We start from the raw sequence: 17,086 nt of genomic DNA, 5'->3' as shown, positions 1-17,086 counted from the left end.
TTGTTGTTTTTTGTTGACAGTTTTTCTGTCTCAATTCAAAAATATTTCTCAGAGGTTATTAAACAAAAACAAGTCAAAGTCAAAAACCAGCAATAGGGACAAGTGGCGATGAAAACAGCCCAAATAAAGATTTTTCTCAGAGCCCCTTGAATCGGAATAGAATATAAAAAAAAGAGCTGTTAAAGTATTTTATTGTAATGCAGTGGCGACTTTGTTTAGAAAAGTCTGGTGTGGCCATGCAGGAAAAACCTTATGATACAGTCCAGAAATACCATAATCAATGCCCGCACAACAAAAACAGAAGGGCCAGAAACCGGAAAGGCCTGAACTGGACTCAAACCTGGACCTTCTTGCTGGAAGGCATTGGCTCTATCTAACCACCATACCACTGTGCCAGTGATGACATGTCCTCATATCAATAGCACCACCAAACAGAAGTGTTCAAGATCTCACTATATCGCACATTCAAGATTGAAATAATAAGGCGACAATGATAAAAATAAAAAATACAGTTAACTCATGGTGTGAAAGGCACACCCAATACACAGCAATCAATATACAAAGTCAAAACATATAATATACCGTAGCCAAATGACAAATGATTAAATAGCTCCGTGAAGCACACACACACACACACGTATCGCCAGTTACGCATTACACAAGTTCCGCCATAAATCAATCAATATGTTAATTAGATTATCAATTCCATTTAGATAAAAAGTAAATTAGTCATGTCTGCTTAACCAAGTTGTCTGCTTAAAATACTCCTGGTTGAATGACCTAGTTTTGTCTTTTCCCTCTTGAGAAATGGTTACATCCTCTGGCCAATGTGGTCCCAAACCATTCATCTCCAACTTTTGCTCAGACGGTAAACTCCTAAATCGCACACTATTTGGGTAGTCAACTCAATTCATCACGCTATTAATGAATGAAACGTGAATTACCTCCGGTTAGCCACTAGTATATACAGTCAATGACGTTAGCCAAATTAATGAGTCCTGTGCAATCCCTGCCCCTTGCTTCAAATTAGCCAATAAGAAGCCTAAACCTCATGTCCCACTACTCAAACTGAAGTGTACACTGTACACATGACAGAGACGCAGCATCAGGCACAACAAACTATTCACACACAACTACACTACAAAAAGTGTCTACAGAGGGATCTGCGTTCACCAAATGAAAACTGTGGACAATTAATTTAGGGCAATTTATTTATTATTACCGAAAAAAAAAAAGAAAAAAAAACCGAAAAGCTAAGATCTTACAATTTTTAGAAACACAATTAAAGCACAGTGGCCATTCTCTAACCTTTGCATGTACCTTATCGCCGTTGGTCACACCCGTTTCTTTGTGTCTATAACACTGGTATTTCCTCTGTTTATGAACTTTTCCATGTCTGCCCAATTTATTCCTTGTCAGAGACCTAGGGCTCCTTGGGTACCACCCCCAATCTATTTCCCTTGTTAACAGACACATGCTTTAATTTAGAGCAAACAAAAGTATCACTATAATTTATTTGAAAATAGAGAATATATTTTTTATTATTTATTTTCAGAAAGCTGCAATCTCACAAATGTAAAGTTTGTCTTTTTAAGAGATGTCTTCATAATCATTTGTTGTTATGTACAAAAAGTTGCATTTTGCAGTCACACAAGTTAAATAATACCCAAGCTGAAAAATATGAATAATTCAATAGCTGAATTGGTAAAACATTTACAAATTTAACAATGTTATGGTATTTTTTCACACATCCATGGCAGAGATTTTGAACATGAAGCATCATTCCAAGGAAAGTTGCCGCCGGCTGAGATGTGTGCACAGTCTTCTTCCCCCCACCTGCCACTTGCACCTCCATTATCAGGTTGATTTGGGCCCCAGTAGCTGGAAGGTCAGGGAACACAAGAATCATCACTATTTATCATTCAGTGGTCAAACCATAGACTTTATAAATAAGGATGGCATGTTCCCACTTCTTCTCATTGGCCACACTGATGCTATTTTCCTGGGGATATGGGCAGCAACATCTTGCAACTTTGGAGCCAGAGTCTGATCAGTACGATCCGAAAGTGGAGCCAAACAGAGCTGTTGTATTGATGATCCAGCAACACTCCCTCCAAATTCACTCACGTTTTGTTTAATTAATACTAGTCTCTGGTCCACCTCCACCAGTTACAAGGTAATGTTGGATTATACAAGTCGTTTTTACAATTCTCACGGTCCCACAGGACCACTTTACAGAGCAGTTGACATGGCAACTGGTGGTTGATATTATGTAACATCCTGTTTCTATGGCGTCAAACAACTAAGATGAAAAGATACAAAAAAAATTACACTTGAACATGCATCAACATTATATTAACTACCTAAAATTACAAAAACTATCCTAGACAGAAATTTATTTGGCGTGTATTTTAGTTTAATTTCCAATTCTCATCCACTAACATGTAGGAGGTGGAGCTTATGACCTTTACTGCAGCCAGTCACCAGGGGGAGCTCTACTTGCTTTAGCTTGACTTTTGAGGAGCAGTTCCACCTCCATCTTTATAAAATCTATGGGTCAAACACAGAAAGTTCTTCTGCCCCCATGTGACTGAACATTTTAAAAATGTTGCTCTGGTTGATTTTTTTTAACTTGTTCACTGATGTATACGTCCAGCAACCATATTATTTCTGCATGGTTATATTTGCCATTGAGACAAATGTACAAATGTACATTTTGATTACAATTCTCAACTGAAATGAAGACTTACTTCAGAGTCATTGGAGTCCCATCAATCCATTTCCAGGTCCCTTCCTTTTCTGTGTCATTCAAACCAATCCAAGTGTCTTTCTTGATGAAGCCAGAGATTGACGTCTGTTCAGCAGGTAGAAAAACATGTTTTAGTTTTGATTGCCATTCAAAATAATTCTAAATTAACAACTAGAACCGTAACCTAATTATATCATAAATATAAAGTAACTATATCCAGAGGGAACAAGTGTTTAATACTGTAAACTATCATGAACATGTCTGTAGTCAGACAGGCTTCTAGTTATTCAGGACCTGTTCTTCAGGGCTGTCTATCACCACCAGATCTGCTCCTCTGTTTCTACAGTCCTGTCTGCCTTCATCCCAGGAACCAGACGCTTCAGAGAGGAAATGACAGGTACAACTGAACATTTTCCATCCTTCAGGACATGTTTTCCTTGGAAGAACTGACAACCACAAAACAAAACATAAAGTTGCACGTTTACATTGATTTGAAACTAATGCCAACAATTTGCCCACTTAAGTGTAACATAATCAATCAAGTTATCAAGTGATTTAGAAACCTGTCATGCCAGATGCCACTTCTTCCATTTATGAGTAAAACAGTTAGACTGATGAACAGTTCGTAAATCATAAGACATCCAAAGACTCACTCTGTTTAGGCAAATTCTGAAGTCTTTCCATCTCTTTAGTTATTTTAGTCAGGCTGATGTTCAGCAGGTCTCTCTCCTCAGTCATTTCAGTCAGGTTGGCGTTCAGAAGGTCTCTCTCCTCAGTCATTTTAATCAGGTTGGCTTTCAGCAGGTCTCTCTCCTCAGTCATGGAGGAGAGTTTGTCTTTGCTGGTCTGGAGAAACACAGTCATGTTGCCTTTGATGTCAGAGAGCTCTGCAGCTGAGTGACCATCTGTAATGAATAAAGAGATGGCTTAGATATATACATATATTTAGGTTTTTATTTTCTGAAAATAATGAAACGTGTTCATTAATGAAGGCAAGACTATTCCCAAAGCCGACCAACTGAGCATCAACTTCAGATGAACAGTAGAAACATAAAAACTGAAGCCATTGTTCCATCATTCCATTGTTCTATTAATGTACAGTGATTTTTTTCAAAGTGAAATAATGACCTGAAAACAGCATTATTTTGAATGTTCCAAAGACGTGAGATGTGAACAAAAGACAAAACATTATTACAGAAGACAACTGATGAAAAGACAGAATGTCAATTAAATACTCTGGTAAAACATTTTCCCTTTTCAGAGCAGAGTTAGGAAATAACCATTCATCCACCTTTTAACTGAAAAGACTGAGAGTTTGGAAGCATTTGGTTCGTTGAACTAGTTCAGTAAAAGTTGTGTCACCACGCGATGCCTGTGTATGTCTCTACAGAAAAGGGTTAATGAATTATTAACTCAGAATTATTAACTCAGAAAAAAAACAGACTCACAAAAGACAACAAGAGTGACGAGTCCAAGCAACAGGAAAATACTGAGCAGTCCCAGAAAGATAGTAACACCTAAATATGAACTCTCCTCAGAGCTTGTTGGACCTGAACAGAGAAAACACCAATGAAACCAATAACGTCTACAACAGCGATAATGGAAAAGCATAACATACGTCTCTATAAATTCATGCTTACCTGTGTGATTTGTTGAAGGTTTTGGTTCAACATTGGCATAATTTTCCTCCATTGTTCGCACTATTTCTTACACTGTAACAAATTTCTTTGTTAAATTACAGTAAATTACTGGCAGCTACATTTACCAGCTTGAAATTGTTATTATACAGTGTACCTACTGTGATCTACAACAAGTTTATTTCTGTAAAAAATATTACAGTGGGTACACTGTGAAATAAAACTGTAGCTGCCAGTAGTTTACCGTAATTTAACAGGGAATGTGTTACTGTTATTTTACAGTTCCTGCTGCAATATCTAGATGGCCTTCCAACATTTGTCATTTATTAAAGTCAAACATTTTCAAACATTCAAGCATTTTAGTAAAAAAAATAACATAAAAATAGATAAATCACTATTTTTTAAAATTATTATTTTTTGATCATGTGCACTTTTTTTCACGTTACCTCAAAATTATAATCTGACTGCTGTATTCCTTTGTGAAAGGTAGGTTCTGTGTGGAGATGTGTTATGGGCTACATGATGCACTCAATGAGTAAAAATAACTTCTTAAAGAGGGTGTCCATGTGTGAATTCACTGCTTTTTTCTGGACAAGCTTACCTGTCTTCTTGGACAGCACCTTCCCCTGGCGGGACCAGTGGTGGTTCTAGACCAATTTTACTGAGTTTGTCAGAGTTGTACATTCAACCAAAAAAAGACAAAGATCTGGATCTTATTTTAATTTTTATAAAACTAGTGATTAACCTTGTAACCAAGGTGAATGATTCAAAATATCACATGAGACACAAGTATAGATACATATATTATGACATCTTATAGACTGATAATGAAAATAACTGTTAGATGCAGCCTTGGTTCAGTTTCTCAGTGCAGAATTATATAAATACATTGTATAAGTACATTGCCTCATTATTCATCTTTTTGGTGCAGAAATAGGATACAATGTCCCTTTTTTTCCTCTTCATTTTGAACTATAGACAAAAAGCAGTAATGGGGAATACACAACACTTCAACAACTCAACAAGTATATAAATAACATTTATTATAATAGGGTACTTTTGTCGTAAAGTTAACTAATTTTAGTCAGAAGCATGCAGTCAACATGCTTTTATTAACACCTGGTCTGGCAGACTGGTATTATAATTCATAAAGTTAGTCAACGACATTTGTTGACCAGAAATTCTTACCTTGTATGCAATATTGTTAGTGGTAATCCTTTCTTTCTTCTGGCTGCCTCTCGTCTTGTGTATGGTAAATTCGAGCACGTCTTTCTCCAGTGAGGCCTGGATTCTCTCAGTGACGCTCAGTATCGTAACGATCCAAATATCGATACCGTGTCAGTATCGATGTAAGATCGATACTAGTGTGATGATCGATCATTTTGTTTCAGTTTCTCTTCTATGCTTCCAGCAAATCACTCATCACACAGTTCATGCAAACGCGGCTTCTGTCCGAGTCTGTGCAGGTCAGGAGTTTATCCATCTCCACCTGTAGTAAAAGAACAGATTTTGACAATAAAATCTTGGAATCACAGAAGCATCACACAGCTGGTATCAATGCTGTTATTGAAATGCATTGGTACTCGGAAGAGAGGACAATTGCACAGGATGCAGACCCACTGATGAAAGATGAGTAAGCCAGCATTTCTCTCTCTGAGCAATATAATAATATTATTATTGTTTCTTTTTTTTTCCAGATTTCTTATATTACATTAATGACAATTATGTGTAGTGAAAGTGGAATTGTCTCATCTTTATACTGTTAAATTAGTTTATGTTGTAATTAGTCAATAAAAACAGTGTGTTGTATCATAATCACAATCAACAAAATAAAGGCAGAATTACAAAGTTAAAGAGGGTATGCACGTGACGTCACAGCAAGCCAACGTCTCCGTGGTTACTGAGTGACAAAACGTGTCAGTTGAACATGGGGATTAGCAGCATTCACAGAATCACAGAGTTTAATAAGGTCAAAATTAATTTAAAAAATGTGGAAGAGCTGTTGTGCAATTGACTGAACCAGCAGATTAAAAAAGCAGTCGCAGAATATTTTTTACAAATATCTCAAACTGCCAAAGAAAAGAGAAATAAATATATCTCTGCATTAGAAGAAACAAGTGGAATCCAGGCACTTAACCCTGGTGTTGTGGATCACATTTAGTTTTTTTTTTTCATACTTTAAGTTACCTTACGTTACTTCTTAAGTTATGTTCTGGAGGGCTGTTAGATAAACTTGTCGATTTTATATTACATTATTTATTTTTATAAATAAAAATAAAACAATAAGTATTTGCCATCGCTCCTCATCATCATTTTAATGTCCAGTCGGATTCTACAGTATTGTGTTGCTCTCAGTAAAGCTCTTAGCATTAGCATCTTTTATTTAGCTAAATTTATCATAACTGAAATGAACTTAAACTAACTTAAAATAACTGAAACTGAGGCTAGTCCACTTTTACAAATCCATACTAGTCCATATGGATCATTGTCGAGTCCAATTGTCTTTAATTTGAACTAATAATCCACATTTTTCCTGGTCTCCTTGTATTTACTGCTACATTTCACTGTTTTTTTTGACAGTGACGTCAGTGCAGACCTACTGAATGATTATGACATTCATTTCAAGTAAAAAAAATAAAAAATTAAAATAAAAGGTATCGGTATTGTAGTACCGGTATCGGCGATACTAGCGCAGTACTTTCCCAGTATCGGGTCGATACCAAAACTCCCAGTATCACCCACCCTTAGTGACTGCCGGGTGTGGCGCACACCGGCGCCTCTGATTCCTTGCCAGGATCCCTCCTGTGGCGCTGGCGCCCTGTGCGCTTTCCTGGCGAAGTTTATCGAGGATTTATGTAAAGCGAGAAAGGAAAGATAAGAAATGAATAAGATCGTTGGGTTGCACCGTGACTCCGTTCTGTTTCCCTTGCAACTTTACTTTCAATACCGAGTAACGATGATTATCTGTTATTTATTTATTTTGTCATATTAAACTGACAAAAAAATTAAAAAATAAAAATGAATATAATTATTATCATAATTATGACAAACATGGGCAGTAATGAAACTCAACTCGTGTTTTATTAACAATCAATAAATAACATTTCTATTTACATATTCGTGGCTAATTCCCAAGGACTGTCACTGTCTCTGTCTTTGCAGTTGACAGAACCCCCTGGCAACCAGAGCAGAACGAAGTTGGTCAGGTTTATATTTATTCTTTTAAAAATAAATGTGTCGCATCTCTGTGGCACTCGGTTTCGGTTTCGTTTGCTAAAAACCATATCCGGGATACTGAACAACATTAACTCCACCGCTAATGTATTCATTTATTTTTTGCCATGTTTACACGGTATGCATACCTTTATGTTTACAGCAATCACTGACATAATGCAAAAACAAAAAATCCCATTACACGAAACGACGACATACTGCAACGAACTTTTTTTCCATTTTGCATCACATGCTCCCCCACCCCGTAAATAAATAAATAAATAAATAAATAAATAATCCCCATGCCACTGAAATCAAATCGTTCTCCCAAGGTTGTATGTGGGCAAACACCTATCAGCCACAACATTATGACCACTAACAGAAGAAGTAAATAAATATGGGCATCTTGTGATAATTCAATGTTCTGCTGGGAAACTTTTCAAGCTGTCACTCACGTGGATCTTACTTAGACATGTAGCACCCACCTAGACCATAGAGGCCCCTCCCCTCGACCCACAGGACTCAAAGCTCCCCCACTAACAACTGTTTTGGAGGCACAAGAGAGACCTACATGATTAGGAAAGTGGTCATAATATTATGCCTGATCAGTGTATAGTAAAGCCGAGCGTATCCAAACACGAAATGTAAATATATGCCTTAAACATTGAGTTTGTTTTGTCAAGAGACAAAGGTCATACAGACTAGGTCTAGATTTAATTTCTTTCAAGCTGTCTAGTTTATATGAGAGAATAAATAAAGTAATGGCAGAATAAAAATATATATTATACAGTGTCTCCACCCTGCTGATTTGTTTTCCAAATCGTGCTTATTTTGTTTTACTTTTCACTGAACATGCAAATATACAAAAAGCACAGGCTCCTGCTGAGGCTGCTATATTAAAGTGAAAGAGATTGTTATCTGCCTCTTTGTGACTTATGATCTAAGTTTAACTATTTACATGCAACTAGGAAAATATCACTTCCCCCTTTCTTGTTTCCACTGAAACATAACATTATAGGTGACATGGCAACATTTATGTCATAGCAGATGTCTGGTGTGAATATTTTGTGCGTATTAAAGATGCAGCTCTCAAAAATGGATTCAGTTCAAACTGCCCATGTTATGTCTCATTTGCATTTTAAAACAACCATTTAAATGACAGCTTTGTTTCTGCTGACTTAACATAGTCTTCCTTCCTCCCATGTGGGCAGTTTATTATTAACACCCGTGAATCAGATGCACAGAGACCTCACCTTATAATTATATTTTTCCAGACATCAAATTCAAAATGAGCTGATACTTTTGAACAGACATTTCTCATATTGAGTGTTTTCATATATACACAGTTTACTATGGTAAAAAAAAAAAAAAAAAAATAAGCTGCAAAGCAACATTCTCCTCTGGTTTGAAGTCTGGGCTTTTGGTTTGAAACTATGTGTAGATTTCACTGTAAGCTTTGTTAGAAAACATCCTCCCAAGTCATAGTACAGGATTTCCTGATAGTTTGCCGCATTTATTTTACTACGAGAAGAATCCCCACAGCATGACACTGCCACCACCGTGCTTCATGGTGGGGAAGTTGTGTTTGTGGTGATGCTGGTTTGTAGAAATCTGCTTTCAGTGTGAAAGTTTTTTTCCCTCATAAATTCTTGTCAAAAGCCAAAAATAAATCAACTATGACTATTACGTTATATGAACAACAAAAAGGGTAAACATCCAAGGGCATGAATACTTCTTATAGTAACTTAGATGTGACAAAAATGATGTCCAAGATTATTACAAATACGGTTTTGAGGTTCGGTTTACAAGCTCCTCAATCCCACCAGCACATATTCCACAGTGGAAACAGAGCCAGAGAGCCTGGGGTTGGGCCATCCGATCTCTAGGTCACAAGTCGCTGAGGTTGTGAGACAACTCCCTGGCGGAGGAACTCCAGTAGAGGATAAGATCCACTCTGGGCATCTTAAGGCTCTGGATGTTGTAGGGCTGTCCTGGCTGACACACCTCTGCAACATTGCATGGACATTGGGGGCAGCACCTCCGGGACCTTGCTCACAAGTGAGGGTAGGATGGAGTAGGAGATGGACAGATGGATTGAATCGGCATCTGCAGTGGTTATGGTCATTTGGGTAATGACCGAAAGAACAAGATTGTTGATAAAAGTGGACGCAATGCAGAGGGGCTTATAGATAGGATTAGGAGGGTCACACGGGAGGAGCTCAGAGTAGAACTGCTGCTCTTCCACGTTGGGAGGAGTCAGTTAAGTTGGTTTGGGCATCTGGTAATGATAATACCCGGATGTCTGCTGTTAGAGATATTATATATCCCGTCTGGCCAGGGAGCGCCTGGAGATTCCTCCGGAGGAGCTGGTGGAATATCTCCGTCTGCCTAATATACAAAGATGAGCTGTTCCAGAGTTTGGAGGCTGCACTCGAGAAAAAAACCCTGTGCTTCAGCCTTGTTCTAGGAACTACCAGAAGACAGTGGTCAGCAGATCAGATTCCAGCTGCTGCTGTTGCTTTGCTCCATGTAAGAGTAGAGACAGTAAGGATAAAACAATCAAATATGTATGTGGATAAAAAGTATGAAAAAAAAAAGAGAGTTATAAAGCTATTCAATTCACACATTATGAATCACATTAAAAAGGCCACTCCAGAGAGGTCTTGCACAACTACGGAACAAAAAAAAAAAAAAAAAAAAAAAACAAGAAAATTGTTGTTCTGCAAAATTTATCTGTGAAACACATGACTTCCTGCCAAGCTGATGAAAAAAAAGCGAAGACGTTAAAGCAGAACAGAGTTTTACATTTCACATGTGCTGCAAGGCAGAGAGTATCTCAGAAATAGAAACCTGCATGTTTTGCGAGCAATGGATGAAATCTATGAAAACTTCGAATCTGGCCAATCTGTCAAACTGAAATATTCGGCAAATTTCTCAGGTAGGGATGAACGGAAAGAGAGGTGAATTTATGTGTATTATTGTCAGCCATTTTAATATACAAAGTGTAATAGTACTTCTTGTGTTTCATGTTTTCTCTGTTCAGGTCCAAGGACCTCTAAGTGGTCTTTATATGTAGGCCTTAACTTCTTTCTGATACTGCTGAGTGTTTCCCTGTTGGTTGGGCTCATCATCCTTGGTGTCCGCTGTGAGTATGGTTTTCATAAGTGTAAACCTCTAATACTCCCCAGCCCAAATTAGGGGCTGTGGATATTCAGTCACTACTCACTTTGCTTTCTTTGTTTTTTGTTAGTCAAAAAACCAAATGGCTCAAGAATTGCTGCATTTAAGTCACAGTAGTTCTTTATCGAGTGTAAAAACCTTTCCTACTTCTCTGTTGTCAATAGTGGCGGCACACTATCATCACTCTAAGAGTTCAAAAAAATAATAATAAATCCTTTCAGGCATTTAAATAAAAACAGAGGGGAATGTTAAGGTTGGATGATATTTGTGTGTTACATTTAGTAGATGACAAATGTTTTTTTTTTTTTTTTTTTTTTTTTTTTTTTCAGTTTTAACACACCTTTTTGACTTTCAAATAATTTCCCAGGCCAAGGTCACTGATATTAAGTTTAACATTGTTACACTTCTGCTTTTGAGTTCCGATTTTTTCGTAGTCTGCATAAACCAGTTTTGAAGCTCTCATGTTTCCTGTCAAGTTGATTCTTTGAATGCTAAAAAAGTTAATCTGTATATATATCAAAAATATATATAAAATATCATATATATTATAATATATATTATTGATAATATATTATTTATAAATTATATTTATAATATTAAAAGAGCTAAGACTGAATTTGACTTAATTCAGCTTAGTTCCTCTGTTGATCCTCTGCAGAGGGTCAGTGACCCTCAGAGGAACCTGCATTAACCCATGGGTGTGAAACTGACTTGATATTAAAAGCCAGAAAAGCATGGTTCCACGTGACCTTTAGTGTTTCTGAAACATCTGTTTTGATTCCTTTCAGGTCATACCTCTGTTCATGATGTGGCTGCAGAGCTCTCTGCCAACAAGGAGAACCTGACTAAGCTTCTCCAGACCAGTAACGACAAACTCTCCTCCATGACTGAGGAGAGAGACCTGCTGAAAGCCAACCTGACTGAAAAAAACAAAGAGCTTGAAAGGCTTCAGAGTCTGTCCAAACAGAGTGAGTCTTTGTATTCCATGAGATGTATTTGTTGCTTGTCCATGAAGATGTTCTACAGAAATTAGGTTCAAAAAGTCAAAATCATGCAATATAAACACTGGTTGCAAAGTTGCATTTTTCAAGAATTAATGCATTCTATGTCTTCTGACAAACATTTGATCTGTATGTCTGATCGGTAACACTCAGCCAAAAGTTCCAAAAAAAGGAGTAATCCACCAAAGCATAAAAAGAGAATCTAGAGCTAAAAAAGAGAAAAAATAATGAAGGCCTGCAACCAGTAGTGTAGCGTGTGAATTTTTTTTAATTTTTTTTTTATTGGGTGGCACCGTCATCTGATTGGTTCATCATTCTTGTTGTTTTCTCACCATGGGACGCTAACTCTGCCTGGCTTCTCTTCAGACAACAGTGCAATACTGTGTTTGGCTATGTAATGTGTAGATGGGTGCTGTTTCACACATCTTAAAATCTTCAATAAGAGAAATAAGGAAGAGACGAAGTGACACAACAGAAAATTGTGTTCTCAGCGTTAATTCTCACCTATGGTTGCAGCAGGTCAGCTCTGACATCAGAACATCATAACAGTTCACACGAGGCTGTGGTAAATTTGGTCGTTACATGACATGTCACACTTTAACCAGACTTACCTTGTGGCTCTGTGTAACGACCCGGCTCAAGTGAAGACAGTCAAGTCAAAGTGAAGACACATGGGGGAGTTACAAAAAATTATTGTTTATTTCACGTGGTAAGCTTCTGCAGCTGACAAGTGATCCCCCTAGGCCTTTACAACAAGGCCCTTTATTCAGTCTTCTCAGGTGTGACTGGTTAAGGTGATTAAGCACAGGCCAAAGACACTTGAGCCTTTCACATCGAGCGAAAATCCCAGGTGGATCCAGGATTTTATTGGCTCGGCTAGACGCGGCTTTGATGTGAACAGGAATGTCGCATCGACCCGGGTTTTTCACTCTGATGTTGATGAATCTGCATGGTACATTCTCATCGACGGCCTGTCGGATTTGTAGAAGCTTCAGCTTAAAAACAAGTTTTGGTCTACTCCCATAAAGACCGATCTATGAAGGGCAGAGATTTTGGTTCATTTTTTTCAAGAAAACAAATCAAATGTGTTGTTACACGATCCTATGAAAGCGCATAGGTGAATTATCCATAGGCTACGTCATGTTTGGGTAATTGCACCGATCGGGGAATACATGTGTGACTTTGTTTACATACAGTTGGTATAGCGATATCCCACGTTTTTTTAATGATCATGGCAGCGCACCAACAAGACCATGCCACCGATTGTTTATCTGCAAAGTACATTCTCACGGTGGGATGTCTGACCCGGGACTGCTGCCGATGTGAAAGTGCACCGAAAGGGAAGTGCAGAGGGCGGTAACACTGTCAAAGGATGTTTCAGCTCCCGGAGAAGAAGATAAATTTCCAGTGTGTGTTTAGCCTTGATTTGGCCGTTTTTTGCCTCAACACTTGAATGAAATCCAATAACTACAACAAACGCCACATAACGTCACCTTCTGAAATTTAGTTTATTTGCTCAATACGCTTAGCTTGTCTTCAGCTTTATTTATGTCATTATCTTAAGAAAAGGTGTGGTTCCTCAAGAAAACAAGCCAGAAATCAAGGATGGTTGTAGAAAGTTTGGAAGATATTTGTCTCAAGATCTATGAACATAAGGGGGGATTCATAACTGAACAACTGAAACCCTGAACTGCTCTCGACTGGGACATTGCGGCCCGGCTTGTCTTATTCTTAAATTAATCTTACACTTTGCCTTTTATGTGACGGACAAGACTTTCTGAAAATACAGAAAATGAAAGGCACTCTGCAGTTCTCGTTTCTTCTGAGTGAGAGTCCATGTGGTGCAATATTCAACCAGCACGACCTCATGTGGACGTTGTAGCGCTTTATACTTCTTCATCTGAGGCTGAGGGCCCAACCTTTAGTAGACGGCAAAGAAATGACATAATTAACTCAAGATCTCAGATGACATCACTTCAAACTGATGTGAGCAGCTACAGAATACTTGCTAGCTTTCAAAATTTGTCAGTCGGCAGGTTCTCATTGTTTTCTTTGGCAATCCCCCACTACTTGGTTACAAGCCACAGGCAGGCAGGAAGGAGCTGTGGGTGGGTGTAGGTGGGTGACTAAGACCAGCTTTTATAATTCGATCTTGAGCTGGCTTGCAAAATCTTTTTTGGCTGAGTAGTTGACCACTGTACGCACTGGTTTAGGTCTGCAAAGAATACCACCGCCATGAGATGAAAAGTGGAGTGCGTGAACATTTGCAACTATTACTAAAATCTCTTGTTTTTTGGAAATTGAACGACGGTAATTAGTAAATGACCAGAAAGGTTCAACAAAACCAGAGTAAACATGGCGCTATTAATTTCTAGCTATTAACGTCCATTACCACCATTACCTCCCCCTCCTCCAGCTCATCACCATGTCTTCCGTCTCACACCTCCACACCCCCAACGCCGGTGCCGCTCCCCATTTCACCCCCCCCCCCCCCCCCCCCCCCCCCCCACGTCTCTTGCAGAAGGTGCAATGACTTAGCTTTTCACACCTCACCACCCCCTCTCCCTCACAACAGAGGGGTTGGAAGGTGAACTGAAGCGACTGCATCTAGCACTGAGGAAAACATCATGTCTGGTTCTCGTTCCCAAGGTTGGGCGACCGGTCTTAATCCATGACTACGCTGCAGCACTGAGAGGTTCAGGAGCTCCTTTGTTCCCACAGTCAACAGACTGTACAACGCCACTGTTTAAACGCTTAAATACTCACTCGTAAATTGGTCAACTGTACATAGTTTTACACTCAAATACATGTTAGTACAGTCTCCTACATATTTCCTTACGTGTTGGTGTGTTATGCTGATGTGTATGTTTGTGTACAAGCTACTGCACACTCGAACTTCCCACATGGTCTGAATAAAGTAAAAAAAAAAAAAAAATCTATTAGGATGTGAGTCACTTGGATTTCCTTTTTTTCGAGTGGCCCGGCAGGTCTTTGCTGGAGCGTATCCACTTCCCAACAGAGTGACTCCAGGCCAGCTTTCCTGTAATGTCTCTTCTTTGACGTTTCTTCCAGAGAAAACGTGTCCTGCAGGATGGAAAATGTTCAATTGCACCTGTTACTTCCTCTCTGAAGCATCTGGTTCCTGGGATGAAGCCAGACAGGACTGCAGAAACAGAGGAGCAGATCTGGTGGTGATAGACAGCCCTGAAGAACAGGTATAGTTTTTCCCTGTAGATTATTTTAATAGGTATGAGATTATGTTTCAGAACTCAATTATGTTTTTCTTCATTTTGAACAGACCTCTGTCTCTACATTAACCAAGGCAGCAGCTTGGATTGGTTTGAATGACAGAGGAGGAGAAGATACCTGGAAATGGGTTGATGGAACTCCATTATCTCTAAGGTATGAACAAATCCTTTAAATTGGTTTAAATAAAAATTATTCATCCATGAAAGAGGATTCTAGCAATTAACGCTGCCTGTGATTAGCAACTCATCTAAAACAGAGGGGTGGTTGAACTGTCGTTTGATTAGGAGATAGACCAAAAAAATAAAAGATAAAAATAAACCACCCCACAAATGTCAAGGCAACCAACCACAAGCCCTCAGCTTCCTGTAAAGAAAAAAAAATAGTATCAATGGTAAAAAATAAATTCTGCTGCAAGATACAAAACTAAATATCTGCCTTTTAGAGCGTCTAAGTGTATTTATAAGTAATGCCAATGGATTAGAGTTTTTTCTTAGGGTCGACCCACACCCAGTATTAATTCTACACTTATTACTAGCTGCATTTTACATGGGTGTTAATTTAAAAAAATAAAAATAAATAAAATATGACATATGTGTTTACGTGTCCCAAAACATCAATCATGACAGATAAATATGGACCACAGTGGGCCTCCATGTATTAAAAAAATACCCCTTAAACTTTCTTGACACCAATGAATATACACTGACCCATGTTTTCAGTTGTGCTGCCCACATCGAGTCTGGTTTCATTTATCTTTTAAAACGAAGCGACTGTCAACTCTCTACAACTAAAAAACGTTGCAGACATGTTTCTGTCCTGTGTGATTACAGACACACAGATAATAAAATAAGCTTTATTGGTGTTTATGTGAGCCGGACAGAGTAGAGATTAAAAAGTGGCTTCAAACCGTTGAATTTGCCCAAAATTCCATTTACATTATCTATACGTCTTAATTGGATAATTAATTTTTTTTACGTGCATGTAAACGACGTACTACTGAGCATTTACATCAGCTTTCATGATTCACTTGTTCATTGTTAGGTACTGGGGGGAAGACCAGCCTGATAACGGAGGTAAAGATGCCCCCTTGACCGAAGAGGACTGCGCTCATATCAGAGCTGTCACCAGTGAGTGGAACGACCTGCCGTGTCAAACTTCTGTGCAGTGGATTTGTGAGAAACAAGCCTAACACCAAAGTATGGTATCTGACAATAAACCTGGCAGTGCCCTTCCAGTGTAAGCAGTTATGAGAATTTGTATGTAGTTATGCATAAACATGTATGTACACGTATTGTATGAATAAAAGAAAGAGTTACACATTTTAAAAGACCACCAGATCTGACTTCTTCACTTTGTGTGTAACTGCTATTTCTGCCGTTGAATACAATATCTCTGTCTCTCAGTCATGTTGTGAAGAGTTTTCTTATTGCATCGACTTGACTGTACATGTACACATGTAAAAGTGTGAACTTTCGACTTCTGTTTCTTAAATCAAGGGAACCAGTTGATCAAAAAAAAATTAAAAATCATCGTCAGTGTGATTTGATGTTCAAACAAGTGCTTTTGTCACGTCTGAAGCATGTGACTTCCTTAAAAAAAGAAAGAGCAAGAACTGTAAGCCACAGAGGTTTCAGTTCACAGAGATCATTTAGAAAATAATCTGCATCTGAATGAGCCATGGAGGAGATCTATGTCAACGTTAAACAAGTCAGATCTGTCAAACCAAAACATGCAACGAATCACACAGGTAAGAATAAATTTACAGAGAGGCTAATGTATATATATATATGTGTGTGTGCGCGTGTGTGTGCGTGTGTGTGTACATGCTATCGTTTTCTACTTTTGTACTGTTTCAGTTTTTTTCTGTTCAGCTCCAAGGATTTCTGAAAGGAGTTCATGTTCAGGTGTCACTGTCTTTCTGGGACTGTTGAGTCTTTTCCTGTTGGTTGGTCTCATCGTAGTCGGAGTCCTCTGTGAGTTTTTTTTTTTTCACAAATTAACCTTCTAACACCTGTTTGCTAATATATTTTAATTTTTCATTGTTTCAGTCCAGTGAT

General features: G+C 38.3%; 2 protein-coding genes across 2 annotated transcripts; one reads left to right on the top strand and one right to left on the bottom strand.

Moving 5' to 3' along the window:
• Positions 1–1,025: 1,025 nt before the first annotated feature.
• LOC125017806 (CD209 antigen-like protein C) lies at positions 1,026–5,690 on the bottom strand. The gene is made up of 8 exons (XM_047601315.1): positions 5,575–5,690; positions 4,988–5,033; positions 4,390–4,461; positions 4,198–4,299; positions 3,403–3,654; positions 3,044–3,195; positions 2,751–2,854; positions 1,026–1,881 (listed from the first exon to the last, which is right to left on the bottom strand). The coding sequence occupies exons 3-8, from the start codon at positions 4,439–4,441 to the stop codon at positions 1,731–1,733; spliced, it is 813 nt and encodes a 270-aa protein (XP_047457271.1). The 5' UTR covers positions 4,442–4,461; positions 4,988–5,033; positions 5,575–5,690; the 3' UTR covers positions 1,026–1,730.
• Positions 5,691–10,380: 4,690 nt separating this feature from the next.
• On the top strand, positions 10,381–16,431 carry LOC125017266 (CD209 antigen-like protein C). The gene is made up of 6 exons (XM_047600170.1): positions 10,381–10,537; positions 10,643–10,744; positions 11,568–11,747; positions 14,853–14,995; positions 15,079–15,182; positions 16,071–16,431. Exons 1-6 carry the CDS (start codon positions 10,468–10,470, stop codon positions 16,216–16,218), a joined length of 747 nt encoding a protein of 248 aa, XP_047456126.1. The 5' UTR covers positions 10,381–10,467; the 3' UTR covers positions 16,219–16,431.
• Positions 16,432–17,086: the final 655 nt, after the last annotated feature.

This window comes from Mugil cephalus, chromosome 12 (assembly GCF_022458985.1).
Source record: "Mugil cephalus isolate CIBA_MC_2020 chromosome 12, CIBA_Mcephalus_1.1, whole genome shotgun sequence".
In the NCBI taxonomy this organism is placed as follows: domain Eukaryota; kingdom Metazoa; phylum Chordata; class Actinopteri; order Mugiliformes; family Mugilidae; genus Mugil; species Mugil cephalus.
The sequence above is the reverse complement of the archived record's forward strand: the minus strand, read 5'-3'. Positions and strand labels throughout refer to the sequence as shown.

Coding starts and splice junctions, on each gene's coding strand:
- LOC125017266 (XM_047600170.1), top strand. CDS start 10,468: ATGGATGAAATCTATGAAAACTTCGAATCTGGCCAATCTGTCAAACTG. Junction 10,745..11,567: donor CATCATCCTTGGTGTCCGCT/GTGAGTATGGTT, acceptor GATTCCTTTCAG/GTCATACCTCTGTTCATGAT. Junction 14,996..15,078: donor TAGACAGCCCTGAAGAACAG/GTATAGTTTTTC, acceptor CATTTTGAACAG/ACCTCTGTCTCTACATTAAC.
- LOC125017806 (XM_047601315.1), bottom strand. CDS start 4,441: ATGGAGGAAAATTATGCCAATGTTGAACCAAAACCTTCAACAAATCAC. Junction 3,196..3,402: donor TCAGAATTTGCCTAAACAGA/GTGAGTCTTTGG, acceptor TGTGGTTGTCAG/TTCTTCCAAGGAAAACATGT. Junction 1,882..2,750: donor GGGACTCCAATGACTCTGAA/GTAAGTCTTCAT, acceptor CTGACCTTCCAG/CTACTGGGGCCCAAATCAAC.